The sequence below is a fragment of the Antedon mediterranea genome, chromosome 1 (assembly GCF_964355755.1).
Source record: "Antedon mediterranea chromosome 1, ecAntMedi1.1, whole genome shotgun sequence".
Lineage (NCBI taxonomy): Eukaryota > Metazoa > Echinodermata > Crinoidea > Comatulida > Antedonidae > Antedon > Antedon mediterranea.
The window spans coordinates 34,971,315-34,992,779 of NC_092670.1; the positions used below are offsets into that span (position 1 = coordinate 34,971,315).

General features: G+C 35.1%; 2 protein-coding genes and 1 long non-coding RNA gene across 3 annotated transcripts; all 3 read right to left on the reverse strand.

Annotated features, from left to right (window-relative positions):
- Positions 1-2,663: 2,663 nt before the first annotated feature.
- Positions 2,664-4,524, reverse strand: LOC140049535 (uncharacterized). Its single transcript, XR_011845293.1, has 4 exons — positions 4,412-4,524; positions 3,880-3,986; positions 3,229-3,334; positions 2,664-2,749 (listed from the first exon to the last, which is right to left on the reverse strand). It is a non-coding gene; the product is annotated as an uncharacterized lncRNA (long non-coding RNA).
- Positions 4,525-4,652: 128 nt separating this feature from the next.
- LOC140044529 (uncharacterized) lies at positions 4,653-7,604 on the reverse strand. The gene is made up of 7 exons (XM_072089082.1): positions 7,601-7,604; positions 7,394-7,509; positions 6,870-6,978; positions 5,786-5,905; positions 5,428-5,506; positions 4,947-5,070; positions 4,653-4,742 (listed from the first exon to the last, which is right to left on the reverse strand). The coding sequence occupies exons 1-7, from the start codon at positions 7,602-7,604 to the stop codon at positions 4,653-4,655; spliced, it is 642 nt and encodes a 213-aa protein (XP_071945183.1).
- Positions 7,605-8,395: 791 nt separating this feature from the next.
- On the reverse strand, positions 8,396-19,822 carry LOC140044536 (lactadherin-like). Its single transcript, XM_072089094.1, has 7 exons — positions 19,798-19,822; positions 19,150-19,484; positions 18,918-19,056; positions 18,020-18,348; positions 17,556-17,694; positions 8,677-8,903; positions 8,396-8,401 (listed from the first exon to the last, which is right to left on the reverse strand). Exons 1-7 carry the CDS (start codon positions 19,820-19,822, stop codon positions 8,396-8,398), a joined length of 1,200 nt encoding a protein of 399 aa, XP_071945195.1.
- Positions 19,823-21,465: the final 1,643 nt, after the last annotated feature.

The window sequence follows — 21,465 nt, forward strand, 5'->3', positions numbered from 1 at the left end:
CCTTAGGACAACAACCCCCTTAGGACAACTACCCCCTGGACAATTACCCCCTAGGGACAATTACCCCCGGACAACAACCCCCCGGACAATTACCACCCCCCCCCCCCTCCCCGTAAGAACAACTACCTCCTGGACCTGGACAATACTCTGAGGGCAAATAATCTTTTAGGACAACTACCTTCGTAGGACAACTAACCCCTGGACAACTACCACCCAGAAAACTATCCCTTTAGAACAACTACCCCCCGGACGGACAACTACCACCCAGACCATTCAACAACCTGACTCTGCAACAGTGTATAATAGGAATTAATAACTATATTTTAATTCGTTACTTTGACGAATTACTATTCATTATTGTAAACAAAAGTAAAAGATTGAACATAAATATAGCCTGGTATAAACTGAAGATTGTCACACATGATCATAGGATAGTCGAACGTATTATATAGTACTCCCTGTATTTACTGTAAAGACTGGGTTCGCAAATAATAATAATAATTTTTGCGTCCAGGACAATGCTTCGATAACCACTGGTCTTAAAAGAATTAATTTTTGTCTCAAATTTGTCATATATGTATTTTTGTACACTTGAAGAATAATATCACTTTTGATATTTGACCTCAATGTTCACTCACCGAATAAACGGCGATCTTTAAATAATCCCCTCAAATAAACGGTGACCATGTCACTCCCATGAAACATCATATGGAATAATCGGCGTCTATTTCCATTAGATTATACCCCCTCCCATTGAATAAACAACTTTCTTCCAATAAATGTACACCTAAAAACCACCTAAACAATAAACAGCCCAGGCCGTTTTTTCAATAAATACGGTACTTTAAATCTAGCACATCTAGGGTCTAGCGTGCTGTTAAACAGAATAATCGGTTAAAAACGGGTGTTTCGAAACTAGAGACCAGAGACCCGAGACCCAATACGAAAAGAGAGACCTAAATATACGAAAAGGGAGACCCACGTACGAAAAGGGAGACCCCACTATACGAAAAGGGAGACCCCACTATACGAAAAGGGAGACCCTAATATACGAAAAGGGAGACCTAAATATACGAAAAGGGAGACCCAAATATACGAAAAGGGAGACCCAAATATACAAAATGGGAGACCCAAATATACGAAAAGGGAGACCCCACTATACGAAAAGGGAGACCCCACTATACGAAAAGAGAGACCACACTATACGAAAAGGGAGACCCTAATATACGAAAAGGGAGACCCAAATATACGAAAAGGGAGACCCACTATAAGAAAAGGGAGACCCCACTATACGAAAAGAGAGACCACACTATACGAAAAGGGAGACCCTAATATACGAAAAGGGAGACCCAAATATAGGTCTCCCTTTTCATATTGGGTCTCGTGTCAGGTCTCTGGTCTCGGGTCTCTAGTTTCGAAACACCCGTTAAAAACAGATGATTTCATTTTTACAGAAACCGGTCCTATATATTTGTCTACTTTTGGATTGGGGGGGGGGGGGTAGTTGACCGGGGGGTAGTTGACCGGGTGTAGTTACCCGGGGGGTAGTTATCCTAAGAGGGTAGTTGTCCTAAGGGGGTAGTTGTCCGGGGGGTAGTTGTCCGGGGGGTTGTTATCCTAAGGGGGTAGTTGTCCTAAGGGGGTAGTTGTCCGGGGGGTAGTTGTCCTAAGGGGGTAGTTGTCCGGGTGGTAAACATCTGGGGGGTAACTGTCTAAGGGGTAGGTGTCCTAGAACCTTCAAAACGTCGAGAAACTTCATCAACTTAGCAACACCGGGGTTTTTAAAAATAAAATCGTAAATACCGCCCTCTATTTTGTTTGTTTACATAGCGAAGATCATTTTAATTGATAATAATGATTTTAATTTAATAATAATTTTCAAAAGTCTCAGAAGTCTGTGTTTTATTTATACGATTTATTATTTTTCAGACCCGCTATTTTGTACAAATATTTAAAGTATTTTGATATAAAACTAAAGTAATGATTAATCGTGTGAGGATGACATTTTGAACTAAAAACTTCGTCGTTGACGTTGGTGCCTTACACATCGACCGTCCCGATGTGTCCCCGCAGTTCTTCGCACTCCAGAGAACATTTTATTCAGCTGTTCAACCCCCGGGTGTTTTGAACTCCGAAGTTGTTTGTTCTTAACTTTCACACCAAAACACCGGGGCATCAACTTTGCTTTTAGTGTAAAAGGGGTATATCAAACGCTCAGAAACTGAGCGAAAAACTTGACGACATTACGTTCTCAGTTAGAAAGTCTAATCTTTGATATAGTTAAAAAAAATACAGAATTCGTCGGCAGAGGGCGCGCTATTTAACATTTCGACAGAGCCATATATATATGGCTCTGCATTTCGAAGATAAAGACAGCCCGAGATTTTAATCAATTTATGTGAAATTATCAATGAATAAATCGATTTTATTGAAAAGCAATAGGTATGGCTATAGGAGTGTGGGCATTATAAAAACAAACACAGAAAAGCAAAGAAAAGACTGCTAAATCGGTTACATTTACTTACATATCATCGACATTATAATGTGAGGAAAATCCGAGTGATGAAACAATGACAATGAAAACTGGAACTCCATAGCACAGTGCGAAGTAATAACGAAGTCGATTGTATCGTGTTGAGACTGCAGAGGGAGAGACCATAAACAGCAGGTACACGGCCTCACCGCACATCCAGGCGAACGTATTGAGAGAAGTTAGATGAAGACATACGCTGATAAATCTGCAGAGTATCTGGCAACCAGCAATTAAGGGCAAGTTAAACATAGTTTGTAACCAATTATCTTCACTAATGAGAGCCTAATAACGTTTGAGCTTCGAACACAATGACGCTAGATGTGATTACATAATGTAATACAATAATGAAATTGTAATACAGGTTTTATTAGGAAAGAAAGAACTCTTGGTACAGAGTTTTAGATTTAGAACTGTCAGATGGATGCTTATTAACGATGTATTATCCCAATGATTTCTTTGTCACTTTGACCAAAAATTGGACGGGAAAAAATAATTTAGGCCTACTTGAAAAAACTGTAATTTAAAGCACATAATAGTCAAATTACCGTTTATTTTGTTCTTTTATATTACTGAAAACATTATTTTTTTCGGGTTTTTTTCTACGAAAGTGATTACATTTGTTAAAACTACAAAATGGCTTATTCAAAGTCTGATTTCGTTATATTAATGTTATCTATCAAAGTCACGGGACTTACTTTGTGTGCTGTCTTGTCAATTCCAAATAAAAACAAGCTCTGCATCAGAATCATGTTAATTACCAAGTTCTTGTGAATTGAATTTCGAAGCGAGACCCAGAGTTTTCTAAAATAATAGAAATAAATCGTTCATCACAATGAGCATGTAGTATAGAGGATTTATACTATTTCCGATAACGTTGGACATCTGAGGCAGAAATCATAAAATTCCTAATAACTTATTTCCAAACCCTTTAAAAAATAATCTCTGTCAACAAGCAAAAGACAACATCAAAGATGTTGAACCCAGGGATACATGTCCACAACTTTTAGGACTTTAACAAGTCTATAACTCTACCATTGAGAGTCAACGCAGAACACGTTGACAACGGTTATGCCCATGCTTATATAGCGTCCCCTATGATTATTTCCTCTGCTTCCAGAAAAAAAATCACATCCTGGTATTTAAACAAAATTAGCAAACTAACCAGTTTGGTCAATCAATCGGCTTCTTAGAGTAATGTGTGGTTATGAAATAAATGATCAGTTTTTGATATTTGCAAAACAATTATTTAGTTTTTTATGGACAGTAAAGTTCAAAGTGAATGTAGTTTGAATCTGTTGGATCAGGGAAGCGTAAGGTTGTTTGGTGTAAAAACAAATTGTACTTACGGGAATGAACAGTATATCAACAGACAGACAACCAAAGTAACAAGAGAAATAGATACACATACGGTCGAAATATAATCCAGTCCTTTGTCATCAATAGTCTCCTTTTCCTAAAAACAAAACGCGAATGGTGTAATTACATTGCACAATATTTAAAATGAACTTGGTAAATTAAAAAAAAATAGTTGAAAGGTCACATAAGAAAGTCGTTGAGTAGTTGACAGAAAGTAACTTTAGGCCTAAATGTATATCGGATGTCCAAACTCTGTACCCACGTCCCAACTAGTGTCGCTCTCTCCGCCATCTTTAATATAATCTATTATTGGTTATCATTAATCTGTTATAATATTATTTTATTTAAATCATAATCTATTCCTTAGATTATATTTTAGCACCATTTTGGAACGAAGACAGTGACAACTATTTGATGGTCAATATGTAGTCATTTGTAGAATACGTAACATTCAAAAAACCTTATCAAGATGACAATACAGTATTTCACCTTAAAAGCCATTAGTTTGAAAAAACAACTTACACCTTGCGTAGTTAGTTTCATAAACACACTAAAACTGGTTAAATGGTCAGAATGGCAAGTCACTTGATCCTTAAACAGGTTAGCGGTGGTAGTCATGCCCTCATCACTCCAAATCCTGTAATAATTGTATATAAAAAGAAGAACCAATTACAGTATTGTTATCACTACCAGTGAAATATATCCTTTATGTATTTTATACATTTAATAGAAATGTTGAACTTTATAGCTTAGCATTTACTTCTTACATTTGTATGTCATCAAAAAAGAGGCAAATTGGTTCCATAGATATTTGTTTCCTTGTCTTATCTTTGCCTTTCCAGTTTCTAGTTGTCTATAACAATAATCATTGTAAAACATTAATACGCATGCACAACAATGAACTAGTATGGAAGTATGGAACGTCGAGTATATCGTAACTTTAGTTAGTTAAATGAGATAGTTTTAAGGAACACTTTTGGCAACCACACCAATCTTTGTAATTTGGCAGCCATGAATTGGTAAACTATGAATGTTAACCATTAATATACAAACTTACCGATATATTGTGTATAGTGAATTCCAATGTTGTGTCATGGATGTAAGAGAAATTGGTTGCATCATAAACACTGCATGAAAATACTTTAAATGGAATAAATTTTACCTTACCGTTGTCACCATCCCTAAAGGGAAAACAAATCTAATATTAAAAATATGCTTTTCTCCGTTCTAAGGATGATAGTAATTAACTAATAGTATATTAATTTTAGCATTTATTAACTATCTTCACTATTTTGGATTTGTCAATGTTTGTATCGGCAGACCATATCGACGGTGTGTAAGCCTGCAGTCGTCTACCACAAATCATCCAAACGTTGTACTCGACTGAAGATGCTTTTTAACAATTATCTTAGTAATAACAAACAACAAACAACAATCAATAACAACAACAAACAAGCAAACAAAGTCAACATCTAAAATCTTAAATTAAAACCCCTAAGACGATAATAATAATTGTCTGAAAGTATACAAATACATACGACCCTGTGATGACCGTTTTCTTGATACGGTCATTAGCGTATTCGGTATTGTTCATGTAGGTTGCAATTATTAGAACATCTGAAAAAATATAACAAGAAGTATGTGTATAACAAATTTCCAACGGTAAAAAAAACTAACAAAACCATGACTTTTGGGAGAGAGAGACAGACAGAGAGAAGTTATACTCATAAAACAAGTCCCCATACACTCAGTATGCTGCAGTATGGATGAAAGCCAGTAAAATTGACCCTAAGCAACTTGGCATGGCATCAATTCGCACCCAAGTTGGAACAGCAAGGATCAAGGCAATAAACCTTGGTTACATATACAACTTATTATTTAGATACCAATACATACTTTCTACGTCGGATTGTAAGCCTATCTGGACTTCAAAGTTCACTCGACTGCTATCAAGGTCCAGAGTATTCTTTACAGTTCGAGTTTTGTTGTTCATATTATCAATAATTGCCAAACCAACTACAAAATATAAAATAGTAAACATTTAGAAAAGGGATTGCAGCAGCGCTCTCAAATATCCCTCTCTCTCTCTCTCTCTCTGAATTTTTCAAAGTGAGGAAAGAGAACTGAGATCGCGCAAACACATTCTCTTGTACATTCCGTGCAGAAAATAGCTATCGCTGGGGATATAATACTTTCAGTACTGTTGATCTGAATATATGCTAAAATCATCAAAATCTCGGGGCAGTTTTAAGTTACTTCTAAAACTCACTTGCTCATGGCGCAATGATCGTTTAAATTACGATATAAACATGGAACAATTGACTGATTGAATCGCTGTTTATTTATTGTATTTATTTTATTTAAGCAATATTTTATTCGAAAAGTGGTCACTAGCTAATACCAACAGAAAAAAGAAGAGCAAAAACGTTGAAGTAAAACAGTCGAAAATAAATGTTAGTGCTTTCGGGCAAAACTAAATCTTCATCACTGATCCCCACTTGAGGTGATGGTGTATCCCCATACTCCCAGTTTGGGTGCTACACTGGGCTGGGTCATTGTTGAACCCACGATGTATTGTCTTTTGATCGCGATCCCACGCGATCCCACGCGCTCCCACGAAGGCCATTGTTTTTTGATCGCGATTCTAGGAGAGGGATTGTTCTTTGATCGCATTCCCACGCGCTCCCACCAGCTCCCACGAAAGGCATTATATTTTGATTGTGATTCTACGAAACGGATTGTTTCTTGATTGTAGCTTGGTATTTTTGTCTTTTTGTTCTCTTCCTTTTGGTTTCCATTCTTTCTCTTTATTGTCGAGCGCATAAAGACATCGTTTATTTGCGCTATATAAATCTATCTACTAATATCAGTGTAAGTGAGGATTATAAATATATAATGGTTAATGTATTTCAAATGTCCCAAAATTGTTTTTTTTTCTATTCTTAATACCAAAAAAAAAAATAATAATCATAATTTTTACCGAAGCTTTTCTCGTCATATAATTTCTTTCCGGTTGTTTTTATTTCTGTCACGTCTGATAAAACACCATTTTCAAAATTATTTACTTTGTTAAGAAACATACGGGTTCCCTGAAATAAATCAATTGCAATGAATGTGCCATGTTTAGTAAGAAATTTAGGGTGTAATTAGGATAGACATACTACAGTACATATACAGCAATAAACGCGCAGATAAGTGAGAAATGGTTTCTTGCAGAGGAATACAGAAACGCTCTATAATAATGATTGGTCTTTCTAGTCTAGTAAGCTACCGTAAAACCTCGAAAAGAAGCTCATGGGCTTCTTAAGGACTCTTATGTGGGATTTGTTTTTAGATTGACTTCTTCTCATGTTTGTATGGTATTCAATCCAGATTAGATTATAATATATACAAATAATTTTGTTCGAGGTTTTAGACGGTATTTAATCCCGCATTTAACATATTAAATTATAAAAAATCTGTAATCATTATAATCATTTGTTGACTTTGAAATGCCAAACTTACTCGTGTTACCATTGAATGAGCAGTGCTTGCATAGTCTGGTATAGGTACGTCAGTTGCGGATTCCACATTTTTATCCACGTTAGTGTACTCGTTATACCTACAACACTCGTCATATCCTATTAAAAATAAACATTATTGAATTCATTATTATTAATTAGTTCAACAATAATTGTTGTTCTTTATCGAGTCTTCCCAAATGTGGTGTACGCATCCGGAAAATGCAGCCGATGTAAAACCTATACATGTAGTTTGGCTTTGTTAAAGCACGTGTTTCTGCTCTTTGACTACTATACACCAGCCAGGTGTATCTACCAACAATGAGGATTATCGGTTTTACTAACCTCTTACTGTAACCGTAAACATACATGTATTGTTGTTTTTGGAGGCGTCGGTAGCCGTAAATGTAAAATTGTGTATACCAATATTCAGATCAGTTGGAAAAACCGTATTGGGATCGGGCGAAATGGTTGGAGTATCCCAAGACGTGTCTACAGCAGAAATGTTGAATGATGCTGTCGAAAAACTGCTATTGGTAAACACAATTTTGTCAGGAGGACAATATATTGTAGGAGCTTCGGTATCTAGAAAATAGACAAAACATACAAAACACTTTCATTTCGAAAAAAAAAATTAAAATCAAAACCGTATAAGCGTATACGTGCACATGTTGTCAATGAAATGAGCACAATCATGTTCCTGGAAATCAATTCACGGATACTCGACTAAAAACATGTACAATACCAACTTACTACTAACCTGACAACAATACTGAAACTGGAATTTGACAGACATTTGTGTTTCCCGACGAGTCTGTAGCGTAAAAGATGAAGGTGGTGTCTTTAGTTACAAGAGTTGGAAATGTATTGTAAGGATCAGGAATGATTCTCGGTACATCTCCTGAGTTATCATATGCCTTGATTGACATTGAAAAATCCACTAGAGGAACAGCCGGGATATACCCTAGAATAGCGTGTCCTGAAGGGCATATCAACAACGGTGGTTCTATGTCTGTTAATAGAAGAATTGTACAAAAGTAAAGTGTTTAAATAATAAAATACGATTGAGAATAGACGTCGTTTGGTAATCTCACATAAGTTGGGTTCAGATACACACGCTACCAAACATGTCAAGAATGACAATATAAAACACCGTCTGAAATTGAGGCTTTTTTGCCGCCATGGAAGGTCCAAGTTTACTAACACAAAACAAAATTTTTTCAACAGGTACCGGTAAATTATTTATTTTATATAACTACACATTATGTACTCACCTATAACTGTTACTTTAAATGTACACGATATCTCGTTGGAGTTATCATCAGATGCGTAAAACTTAAAGAATGTTTGTCCAATTGTAAGATAAGCTGGAAAATACGATGTGGGATCAGGTCGGATTTCAGACAGTGAAGTTGTAATGTTACGTGAATAATCAACCAGAGCCGTATTCACTCCCTTGTCCGTGGGCAGGGTGACGTTGGCTGGACACGTGAGCATTAAGGATTGGTCCACATCTATGGATGATAATTAAAAGAATTTATGGAAGTTATCATCTGAATGCTTGTATACTATACTATACTAATGTAATGTAATGTAATGATATAGATTCATAATTGAAAAATCAACCTTTAGTATCACAATCCGATTGAGTTCAACAATTTGCCCCAGAAAAGTTCAGATATTTTAATGTTCATTAGGCATAAAAATTAGTTCCTCAAAGAAAACAGTTGATTTGAACTATGATCTTTCTCATCGTAAAACTATTAGATATTGACAGTTTTAAGAAAAGATTCCACAGGGGCAATCCGTCATTGTAGCCCCCCCCCCCCTCCTCAGATAGATATAATTAATTAATCCCTCCAAAATGTAACTGGACAAACTTAGGACCAATGGTTAAGCCCAGAGATGATGTAATGACATATACTAATGAACAAGCCGATATACCTCAAGTTTCAGAAGAGGCCAGACACACCTAACAGACACTTCTTGGAGCACACACCTTACCGATACTTCTTCAGAAGCACATACAGCCACACCTCACTTACAGCATCACTTATACTTTGTTCCTGTTTCGTTATTACCCTATTATCCTGTATCATTCCTGAATTTGTATTGTATTGTGTATTATACAGTATTACTGAATAAACAACTGTGATATCCAATCAACCAAGTGAGTGGAGTCTTTAATACAGTAAACCTTACACATTATTACACTAAATAACTAAACACGTGTTTTTATAGAAAAGGCAACATCCCCGTTTGTTCATGATTCTCGGTGCTGCATCTCCACATACTACAATTATATGCCCAGTATCATAGGAATATGTTTGGTAATACAGCATCTCATTTGTATTACATGTGATGCCTGTATTATGTAAGGTTAGGTTAAGGGTTATGTTATGGTATGAAACTAGGAGATTTATGAAACACATATGATATTGTATTACCAAATATTCCTATGATACCGGAAAAATCTAGATACAGTACAGATAACCATGTGCCATTTGACAGTATAAAAAGAAATGTTTCCAAAATATTTTTGTAATAATCCAGTTATCTGGTCTAATCCAGTTAATTAAAGACCACCTTTGAAACAGAAATATACGGTGATTGTTTCCTTAATTAGAATCAGAATCATTATATAACAATGCTATATACATGGCTGCAGTCGAGTGCTCAAATTTTAGTTAGTGTTTACCGACCGACCAACCGACCGACCATCCGAACAACCGACCGACATAGTGAGCCGTAGAGTCGCGTTGCACGCGACTAATTATTATTATTGTTGCTGCGTGTTGTTGTTTATTGATTAATTAAACTAGTCTCGACGCTTATACTCTTGTAACGCAAATAACATTGACTGATGATAATGGAAAAAAACTTAAGTTTTATCAGGGAATTGAGAATTAGGCCTACACACTTCCATGTTTTCATCTCACCTGAAGCTTCTTCTAATTTAGAACCTATTTATAATCGCTATAACATCAGAATCTGCAATTAATGAGGCTAAATCATTAACGACACCCAAATTTCTAGGGAATACATAGTTTAAACCTAAATCCACATATCAACGTATATACGATTTCAGACGTAAAGTGATACACTTCGATCATTATAAGAAAGGACATCTTATGAAGAATTTATTAGAAAGTTATTAAAAAAAAACAACAGACAGGCTTACATAAAGACAAATAAACAGACCAATAGTGCATTGTGTGGTGATTAATTGACATGATAGTGGGGTACACTGTTTTGCTACTTTGAAGAACTATACTTATACCGTAACAATTTCCTCCAGGGCTGCCAATATCACATAATTCAAACCTAGAGATCGGATCTGTTGTATAACACCAGGCAGTTGGTTCGTTATCGGGGTTACGGCAGTGGTTGTGACTGCCTAAACCCGTATCAGGATAATTGCTCTGAGTTCTTGTATGCCTATGGGGTGACTGTGATGTCCAAAGTTGGCACGTTTTCCCAGTTACGGTGATATTGACTGAGCCTCGATAATCAACAGCATCTGTCATTCTATAGCATTCTGGAAATACGGCCACACAGTATTGCTTGTAATCTTGCTCGCATACATTTGTCTTGTATATTGTTTTTGAACAATTAAATGAATGAATGAGTTAGCCTACCTGTCTCGTCACATTGCGCTCCCGTGAACCCTTTAAAACATTCGCACTTAAGGCCATAATAGACATCCGGTAGCGATATGATTATACACACACCGTTATCACCACAATAAGCACTTGGACAAGACGAGTTACGATCTTTAATAAAATAAGTACGGGAAAATAAGTACAGTATTAGAGTGGTAAAGGTAAATCCAAGGCTGAAGTGAGAAAGTTTAGATGGACATCAAGAAAATTGATAATGTATAATATGAAATTATGTCAGTCTTTCCACCTCAGCTACACCGTGATTAGTGCTAAGATAAGGAACATTGATTTAACAATATTTTTGATTTTTACTTCGAAAAGGATCCCCTTTCTTAAAAAAGACATTGCTGCTCTTGAATCTGTCCAAAGGTGGGTCACTCGTACATGCTTCCCAAGATCAGCCAGTGTCCCTTACCCTGAACGTTTGAAACGCCTTAATCTGATGTCCATTAACAATTGTATCATGTATTTATGTATTAATTGTGTTACCAAATGTATGTACAAATTATATGATGTTAAAGTTTTATAACCTTAAGTTGCGCAATAATGTTATAGCCCGGACTGATTCATTTCATAACTCTGTCTTTAATTTTTTTGTTAGACATTTCAGAGATCTGCTTGCGGATCTCTGCGACCAACTATTAATTAATATAAACTGTTTAAGCATAGCCTTAAGAAATATCTTACCAATCTGATTTTTTAACTGAAAATGTATATGTGTATTTTAAAGATATTTTTTTTAATTCTATCTATTTAAATTAATATTATTTTATATAAATCAATTGCAGAATTTTGTAGTTTAATCTCAATTTTATTGGAACCCATATATTATTCATTTTATGTAAGTATTTCGATGTGGATTTTTATCTAGAACTTTTTGGTTATCCGGCCTCATTGATTTACTTTTGTATGGTTTTTTGTACTGTACTGTATATTGGCCAATTAAATGATATGATATTCTTATTAGAAATGTGGGGGTGCGAATAAAAGCGAATGTAGCCAACTAAAGGATCAGATGTAAAATACATTTCTTAATTCACGGGACTTACAAACAAACTGACTATTTGTGAAATACAGTTCTATAGGATTAACAGCCAATCACACAACAACAGAAAGAAATATACAGAAAGCATATGACTAATTAAGAATATTGATCTTCATCAACAATACATTGGTACAAAATTATCTGTAAATACTCGGTAGTCACATTATTAGTTTGGAAGATAGATTACTTTTGTTTTCAGCATTTGGGGACAAACAAAGCAAATACAAAAAACTTACAATATAGCTCACTTGTGACTATGGCAATACAACCATTACGAACGTTATGGTATCTTTTAGTCTAAATAATGAATCCGTATGTATATATTGGGAGAGATTGATGACAGCTTTTAAAAAAAGCAATATCCAGGAAACAGTATACAAACCAGTTTTAACTGGTATTATTATACATTATTAATAACCAATTTCATACGTACAGTAGGACGAATGATTTGTATAATGAAGACAACCTTTATTTGTTTTATTATTTTTTATTTTATTTATTTGTTGTTATGGAAAAATGTTTTGGAAATTTATAGTTATGATGCCCTCTCAAAACTTGATTTACTGTACCCGACATTAGGCCTAGAATAAAATAATATATTGTATTCAAAATGCCTAAATTATATAAAAAGATTTATAGTTACCACTTTCACAGATGTAACCTACTAAGCTAAAATCACTGCTGAACGGTTGATCTACGACAATATCAAAGAAAGATCCAGTTGTTGGAATTGTTAAACATCCAGCACGTTCATCATCTGATACATTTGGCTCAGGAGACGAAAAATTAACCAAACCTACATCCATTTTTTCCCCTGTTTCCCACATCCAGTTTTCAGGATCGTGTCGACCGGATCCCGGTGGGCGCGATAATCCAACTGCGTATACGCGAGAGGGACACTTTGAACCAATTGAATTGATAAGTACATCATGTATTTCAGTAACTGTTTCAAAGGATGCTAGATAACCACCGGATAACTCGCAAAGACTCTTTACATTCTGCCATGTTTTTGTTGTCGAAATTTCTGTTGCAAGATACCGTGATGAGCCAATTTCAATTTCGCAGCCTAAAACACAACAGTAAATTTAACCAGTTTAACAAACATTACAGAAAAAAAGAGTAGTTCTTTGGTATTAATTTGTATGTACACCCTCATAGTATGTTATATTGCATTATTAATGCATAGTAGGTTATTCCATCCCAGCATAAACCCATGCACGTCTATTTACAAATTTAGATAATCAAATGAAATATGCAAAATGTGGATCATCACTTTTTTAAAAATTTTTTTAAATTTTGTATTTATTAAACCTTATTTAGTGAGGGTTACCCTAAACAGCATATGCTGAAATTATAAAAAAAACATATATGAAAAAAAAAATAAGAACGGATGAACTATGAACTAAAAAAAATATAATATATATTTTAAATATTTCATTATATAAAATATATATATATAAATACAAAAATATAGCCTACAAAACATTGGAGGTTTTTCTTTTAGAATTAATTTTTTTTTTAGAGCAGACTTACAATTGTTTACCGACACTTACTTCACAAGGAAACAAATCAAATTTACAAAAGTACATTTAAACTGAAGATCACAACTCACCATAAGATCCCACAACTAGCAACATTATTAGGAAGGTAAATTGCAACATCTTGATTGTCTATAAGCCTATGCAACACTAAGCGCGCCCAGAACCTTGACGAAATACTTCAAGAGATGCAGAGAGCAGCACGTAGAGGGCGTGCTATTTGTAAAGGTTTTAGAGTTTCCTTCAGCATAATATGAAATATTAAAAATATTTTCAGGCCAATATGAATATTCAGGACTGTATGTGTGGGGAAGAATACATGATCCCAGAAACATACAGGATCTTAAGTCGGGTCTGCCTCGGATACAAAAAGAAGGGATAAAGCAGCGGAACAGGACAAATCATCACTAATTTTACAAAAAAAAATGTGTGATATGCCCAAATATGGTAGTGATATTCCCAAATATAGTTGTGATATGCCCAAATATTTAGTAGTGACATCATCGTCAATTTTTTCACGTCAAATAAAGTTTGAGTGTTCAGAAGAGTGTCCCCTTGAAATAGTGGCTTTGGACGTGTTGTGTTAATTTACAATTTGTTTGCACCTGCACCACATACGTTGTTGTTGCTCCCATTAAAGCGTGGTTCCCACTAGCGACGCAACATAAGGACGTAACGCAACGCAAGTGAATTGACCAATCACAAGCGATGGCTTATTCGCTTGTGATTGCTAACTGTCTATAACTTCGCTTGTCATTGGTTAAAACGCTTGCGTTGCGTTTACGTCATTGCGTTACGTTTTAGTGTGAACCAAGTTTAAGCAACGCGTAATGATTGTCAACTGTTGTTACTGCAACAGGAAATTTGATCAAATAAATTGTGAAAATAGTTGTTGTGAGGTAGAACTCTTCACCTTTACGTGTTCTGAATTCAAAACGCACAACGTGTGATCAAAAAACGTAAATGAGCCACCAAACCAAACCGGGCTAAGTGTAAACGGAGCTTTATACTTACATAACCCCGCGCAGAAAAAAAATAATCAAAAGATAGAATATAATTTTTAAAAATAACCGCCTGATTAAGTCAGTCCATCACTATTTGTACCAATCATAATTACTGTCTGTAAAGACCTCATTCAACACACTATAATTACAAACATGTTGTCTTTCTTTTCTTTTTCAAAAAGATTAATGATATGGTAACATTTTACATTGCGATACAAACAATTGATACAGGAGATTGTACTACTGCTAATTAACTAAAATAGTCGACTGTTATTGTATGTAGTTATGGAAATAAACACACACACACATCATTACACACTTAGTACTTACAAATAACAAATAATATGTTTTTAGAAATGAATATTTTTAGAAATTAATAAGTCAGTTAGTCTTTATAGAAAAAACAAAAATGTATTCAATTTCTTTTTTTTTTAATTCTAACACATTTCACACTTTTCTCAATGCACAATACTTGCGCTAATCAAATCATGAGTTATAGGCCTAATTAGTAATGCAAAACATGGCATATACATTGCTGCAGTCGCGTGCTCAAATTTGAGTGTTTACCGACCGACCGACCGACCAACCGACCGACCTACCAACCGACCGACCGCCATAGTGAGCTGTAGAGTCGCGACTAAAAATACATTAACAATGGGTAGTCGCTAAAATACCCCAACTTACAGTTTTTAAATGCGTTTCAACTAGCGTTACAAAATCAGTTAAAACGATTTTTTGACATAAAACAAATCTCACTCACCATAATATTCACATATATACCCTTTCGTATGCCCTCTGTTTAATTTTGAATTAGCTTTAACATCATAAATGAAACCATTTTCTAAATCAATTTTACACCCTGCATACGTGTCACTGTTTAAACTAGGTTCGGACATTGCAAATGGGGTAATTGTATAGTTAAAGCCTTCTCCAGATTCCCATATCCAGTTCACAATTACGTACGGCTGCAAGCCTGTTTGTCGCGATAGTCCAATTGCATATGTACCTCTTCTACAGTTTTTCTTAATAAATTCAAGTACGGAATCTACTTCGTCAGATGTTGTAAGACTTGCTAGCTTACCGCCAGACGATGCACAGCTACGTCTTGCTTCGAACCAAGTTAAGTCTACTTCAAGGATTACTTTGTATGATGATGAATTGACCGCCAATTCGCAGTCTGAAACAGTCATGAGATTTGTTATAGAGCTACGTATGCGCGTATGGTCTTTGACATAAGCATTTCATTCTTGTTGACATTAGGCCTATAACATTCTACCACTGAGGTTTTATACCACAATACGGAAATCACAGAACCGTTTGTATAAAAATACACAAAGATGCCTCGCGGCATATAAATGTATGTTGGGCCTTGCTTTGAACTATTCCATTTTTTTAGGGAGTTCTGCACACAAGGGTTTGTAGTAGCCTATATACGAACGGAATGTTACCGGTATATAAAAATATGGTTAATGTGTAACGACCGACCAATACGTCTGATCAAGGAAGAGTGAAATTAGGCCTACAGTGCAATGTCACTCTTCCGTGGTATAATAAAAAAAAGCAAACTCACTTGATTCAACAGTGACAACTTGCAACACTAAAACAAAGTTGAAAAGTATGTTCTTCATTTCTGACGTATACCAAAAAAATGATCATATACTGTAGATAGTTACAGCAGACGACGAGGCACGTAAAATTATGCATTTCAGAATACTACTGCGCATGTGTAGGCCTGTTTTATATGACAATTTCTTTTAGGACTAATGAATTGTCAGTCGCATGATTACAACAATAGTATAATCACCTAATCTATCTGTGTTGGCGTTCTTTACTTCTCTAATTAACTTAACTGGACATCTCTTTTTTATTGAAAAATGCCGTTTCTATTTTATTTTAACAGGACTATAAAAACGACTTACTGCTCGGTCGCTTATACGAGGATAGAGTGAATCAAACACAGGGGTTGCTGGAATCAGTTGTGCGCAGCAACTGCTAATCATGCTGACATGTTAATTGTTCATGTTGCTCACATAAAACTTTATTTAAAATTGTCGTGACTCGAGTCAAAATTCTACAATAACAACAATCAGCTAAATTCATCCGTACAAATAGCATACATACACTGGTCTCCCTGGTTCGCAATGAACACGAGATATTCAGCAGCTGGTTAGTATAATAAGGATAGACGACTATACAGTAAGACCAAAGGCGGGGATGTTCAGCCATGTCCAGGGCGCGATATTTTTTTTCGTACATGAGTTGGGGATACCTCATGAAACGTCACAAAATAAACATGAATCATTCATTAATCATATCCATAAAATGTGACGTAAAAATAATGATCTAACTACAATTCACTATTGCAAGCGTTTTCCGTGAGCCGTCTGCTTAGTCGAATGGATTAGACTACAGACTTTGTATGTCGATGTATAGAGTTCGATTCCCATGAGCAACTTCTTTAACTTTATAGCAAGGGGGATATTATTTTGAGGATTAGGTTAAGTTATATTTAGGAAGTAGGTCGGCTATCTTTCACATAAGGAGTGATGAGCCAGTTCTAATTTCGCAGCCTAAAAAAATAATAATTAAATTTGACCAGTTCAAAAATATTACAGAAAGAAAATAGGTATTTTGGTATTAATTACACCCCCTCCTTTCTCAGTCACATTGAGAAGTATCTTGCATTATTAATGTATAATAGGCAATTTGGTTTGGCATACCAATCTAGCATAAAATGCATGGCCTATTATACATTTACAAATTAGCAGGGAAAATGAATTTGACTCAACTCAACTCAAATTCATACATTTTATGATGTAAATTATACACATCTACTATTTGTTGCAAATAACATAATAATGTAAAGTACTGCATAAATTAGTGTAGTTTGAAATTGAAAAATATCACTAAAATATACCTGAACAACCAAGAACCTCAAATCTTAAACAAATGGCATGAAGCCAAGCTGTTGGGTGAATACGAATGTAACGAGCAATCACTGGTTTTGGAAACAGATTAGTAACTTGAGAATTACGATTTGCATTTCCAACAAATTCCTGAACATAGAAAAACAAGTACAAAAGTATAGTTTAAAGTTTAATTAAAATACACAATTTTAATGAAAACAACTGCTTCTAAATCATGCTTAATTTGAAGGCGATCATACAAATTATAATGCACTTATGTTTTTGGTGATTAGCTTAGGTATTATCTTATCTAAAGTGATACCGGACCGACAGACGGACCGACCGACCGACATAGTGAACTATAGAGTCGCGTCCACGCGACTAAAAATAGCCACTAGCCTAATTCCATTCTAAATTACATATATTTGAATAATTTAGAGACATGAAGTCGTTAAAATAAATAAGAGAAACTCACCATAGTAGTATCATCGGCTTCAATAATGTATTTAAAGTTGTTACCATCGATACTGTACAACACTTCAAAAGTCGTAACCCATTGGGAATATGTCCAATTACGTCCTTGTGTAATCACTCCAGTCACCCATTTTAGAGCACCAATATCAGCTTGTATCCATTGGTTTTGATCATATGATCTTGCACCCCAAGCACCAATATTACCCTTCTTTGGAGTTGTATTAAGTCTACCATATTCAGGCCCATGTCGTGCATCATATTGAGTCGATGCTGTAAGTGCAATTGTTCCTTCTTCTACTCCCAAAGGATCCGTACAGAACTTTGTTTTAACTAATTGTACCATAGTAAAATAGAAATGCATGTTTCTGATACACAGAGACTTAAGAATAAGCATACAGCATCATTTTCTGGCATATAAAAATTTGATTGGAAAAATGAACATTCTAAACGTGTAACCTGCATGTTATTGTGGATATGTATATTTAAAGTTAGACGCAGATTTTATTTTTCTAATATCACATGGATGCTCAGGAAAAAGCCCATGGCAGGTGTAAAATACCATCGAGAGCAGCCTATGTAAATGCAATGTGGACGCACGAATGTTCACTCTTCCAAAAGAAAACACAAACAGATGATTAAAAATATCTTATTAAATGATTGTTGGAGACGTGAGAGCAGCGTGGTCCAAGAGGATTGTACCACGCCCTCTCAGTTCTCAAAATAGAATCGTGTTTAAACTTTGTTTTCACACAATTCCTTAAACATTAATAATAGCAATATTCACAAACTGTGAAGGTCTCCAACATAAAAGAGTTTAATATTCACATAAACATTTGCCTAAGTGATTTACCTGTATTTATGTATTGATAGTCATTATGTGTTACAATTGGTTTATTTACCTGGGCAGCCAAGAATTTCAAACCTCATACAAATGTGGTTGTTCCAAGTCATTGGATTGATTCTAATAAATCGTGCATGTATTTCAAATGGAAATAGATTGGTAACTTGTGTATCTGTATCTGTATTGCCAACAAACACCTACAAATAAACAACAATATCCAATGCAAGAAAATGCTACTAATCATACAAATCATCTTAAGCGCATTCTTCATTGTTAAACTACTTACTTACCTTCGGTGTTCCAACAGTGATCACAATTATCTGCCAGTTAGAACTGTCCATGCCATACAAGACTTCATATGACTTAACCCATTGACTATAATTGTTACGTCCTTGGGTTATTACACCAGTCACCACTTTCACTTCATTAAGATCAACTTGAATCCACTGATTAAGATCATTGGTTTTGGCTGCCCATGCACCAATTCCATCATTAGTAGGTTCAATATTCAATCTCCCACGATGAGCACCGGAATGTGCATCGTATTCACTTGAAGCACGGATGTTTTCCGATGGAATTTCTGATGATTCTATGCCAAGTTTTGAACCAGTGCAATTAGACAATGCTGAAAAGATCAATGGGAATATGCAACAAAAAAAGAGAAACACTTAGTTACACCATGCGTGCATAATTCCAGATCTCTTGTCAATGTCCATACATTTTTTTCTGGAATAATATTTTGAGAAGCTCTTATACGTTTCCTAGGTATTGCTCTATTTTGATATAGCATTTATACTGTACTTCTATTAACAACAATTTAGATAATCAAATCAAATTTGAAAAATGTGGATTATGCACTTACTTTACAGGGGGACACATACACACAACCAAAATCATAAATTTCTAAAAGTACATTTAAACTGAAAGTCAAAACTTACCATAAGATCCCACAACTAACAACATTATTAGGAAGGTAAATTGCAACGTCTTGATTTTCTATAAGCCTATGCAACACTAAGCGCGCCCAGAAACTTTAAGAAATACTTCAAGAGATGCAAAGATCAGCACGTAGACGGTGTGCTATTTTTAAACGTTTTGAAAATCAGAACCGTTTGTACAAAAATACACGAAGATGCCCCGCGTCATAGAAATGTGTGTTAGGCCTTGTTTTAAGGAGTTCTGCACACAAGGGTTTGTAGTAATCTATACATGAAATGAATTTTACCGGTAATAAAATAATATAATAATATCGGCTCAGCTACAGTGATTAAGTTCACTTAGGTTTACCCTGGTCTCCTCAATTTCAGGTTTTTTTTGTTATGTATATACTGAAATAGACCGAATAAATAATGAAATGAAATGGTTAATGTAAGAAGTAACGACTGACCAATACGTCTGATCAAGAAAGAGTGAAATCACAGTGTAATGTCACTCTTCCGTGGTATAAAACAAAACCATACAAACTCACTTGATTCAACATTGACAATTTGCAACACTATAATGAAGTTGAAAAGTATGTTCTTCATTTCTGACGTATACCAAAAACATGATACAGATAGTTACAGCAGACTGAATGTTAAATGTAAAATGATGCATTGCAGAATACTACTGCGCACGTGTAGGACTATTTTATGATATTATTCTTATAAGTAGGTTTATTTCTTTTAATGAATTGTCAGTCGCATGATTACAATATACATAATTACCACTCTATCTGTGTTAGCATTCTTCAATTCTCCAGTTAACATTTCTTCTTTGTTATAAAATGCCGTTTCTTTACACATAGTAGATAATAGGTAAAATGACGTATAATTTCCAATTTTTTCTATAGAATAAAAAGAACTGGATTTTTAAAACGACTTACTGCACTCGTTCGCGGGCTGGTACGAGGTAGAGTGAGTCGAACACAAGGGTCGCTGAAATATGAAATCAGTTGTGCGCAGCAACTGCTAATCATGTAGACATGTTAATTGTTCAAATTATTCACATTCAAATTGTCGTGACTCGAGTCACAATTCTACAAAACAACGACAATCTGCTAAATTCATCCGTACTTTATTTACAATACCTCTGGCCTGTTACAAATAGCATACAACAGTGGTCTCCCTGGCTCGCAATGAACACGAGTTATTCAGCAGCTGGTTAGTATAATAATAGAACGACTATAAGACCAAAGGTTCATCCATGTCCAGGGCGCGATATTTTTTTTTCGTACATGAGTTGGGGATACGAAACGTCACAAAACAAACATGAATAATTCATTAGTCATATCCGTAAGATGTGACGTAAGAATAATGATCTAACTACAATTCACTAATGCAAACGCTTTCCGTCTGTGCAGTCGAATGGATTGGACTACTACTTTACATGTCGAGGTATGGGTTCGATTCCCATGAGCAACTTTTTATTACTTTATAGTAAGAAAGATATTATTTAGAGTGTTAGGTTGAGTTACATTTAGGAAGTAGGTTGGCTATCTTTCACATAAAGAGTTCACAACTTATGTACGGAAAAAAATCGCGTCCAAACGGAGATAATTAAAACCAGCCGTGCTATATCTTACGACAAATGTGAACGTTGAACCCACATCAAATATTCACAGCATT

Bases quoted from the DNA above. Each gene is read 5' to 3' on its own strand.
- LOC140044536 (XM_072089094.1), bottom strand. From the start codon at position 19,822: ATGTTGTTAGTTGTGGGATCTTATG. The intron at 17,695-18,019 runs GTGAGTTTCTCT...TTCTATGTTCAG, and splicing joins AAGCCGATGATACTACTATG to GAATTTGTTGGAAATGCAAA. The intron at 8,904-17,555 runs GTATATTTTAGT...TATCATCCATAG, and splicing joins TGAGGTTCTTGGTTGTTCAG to ATGTGGACCAATCCTTAATG.
- LOC140044529 (XM_072089082.1), bottom strand. The intron at 5,906-6,869 runs GTAAAAATTATG...TATATTTTGTAG, and splicing joins ATATGACGAGAAAAGCTTCG to TTGGTTTGGCAATTATTGAT. The intron at 5,071-5,427 runs GTATGTATTTGT...TTTTCCCTTTAG, and splicing joins AAAACGGTCATCACAGGGTC to GGATGGTGACAACGGTAAGG.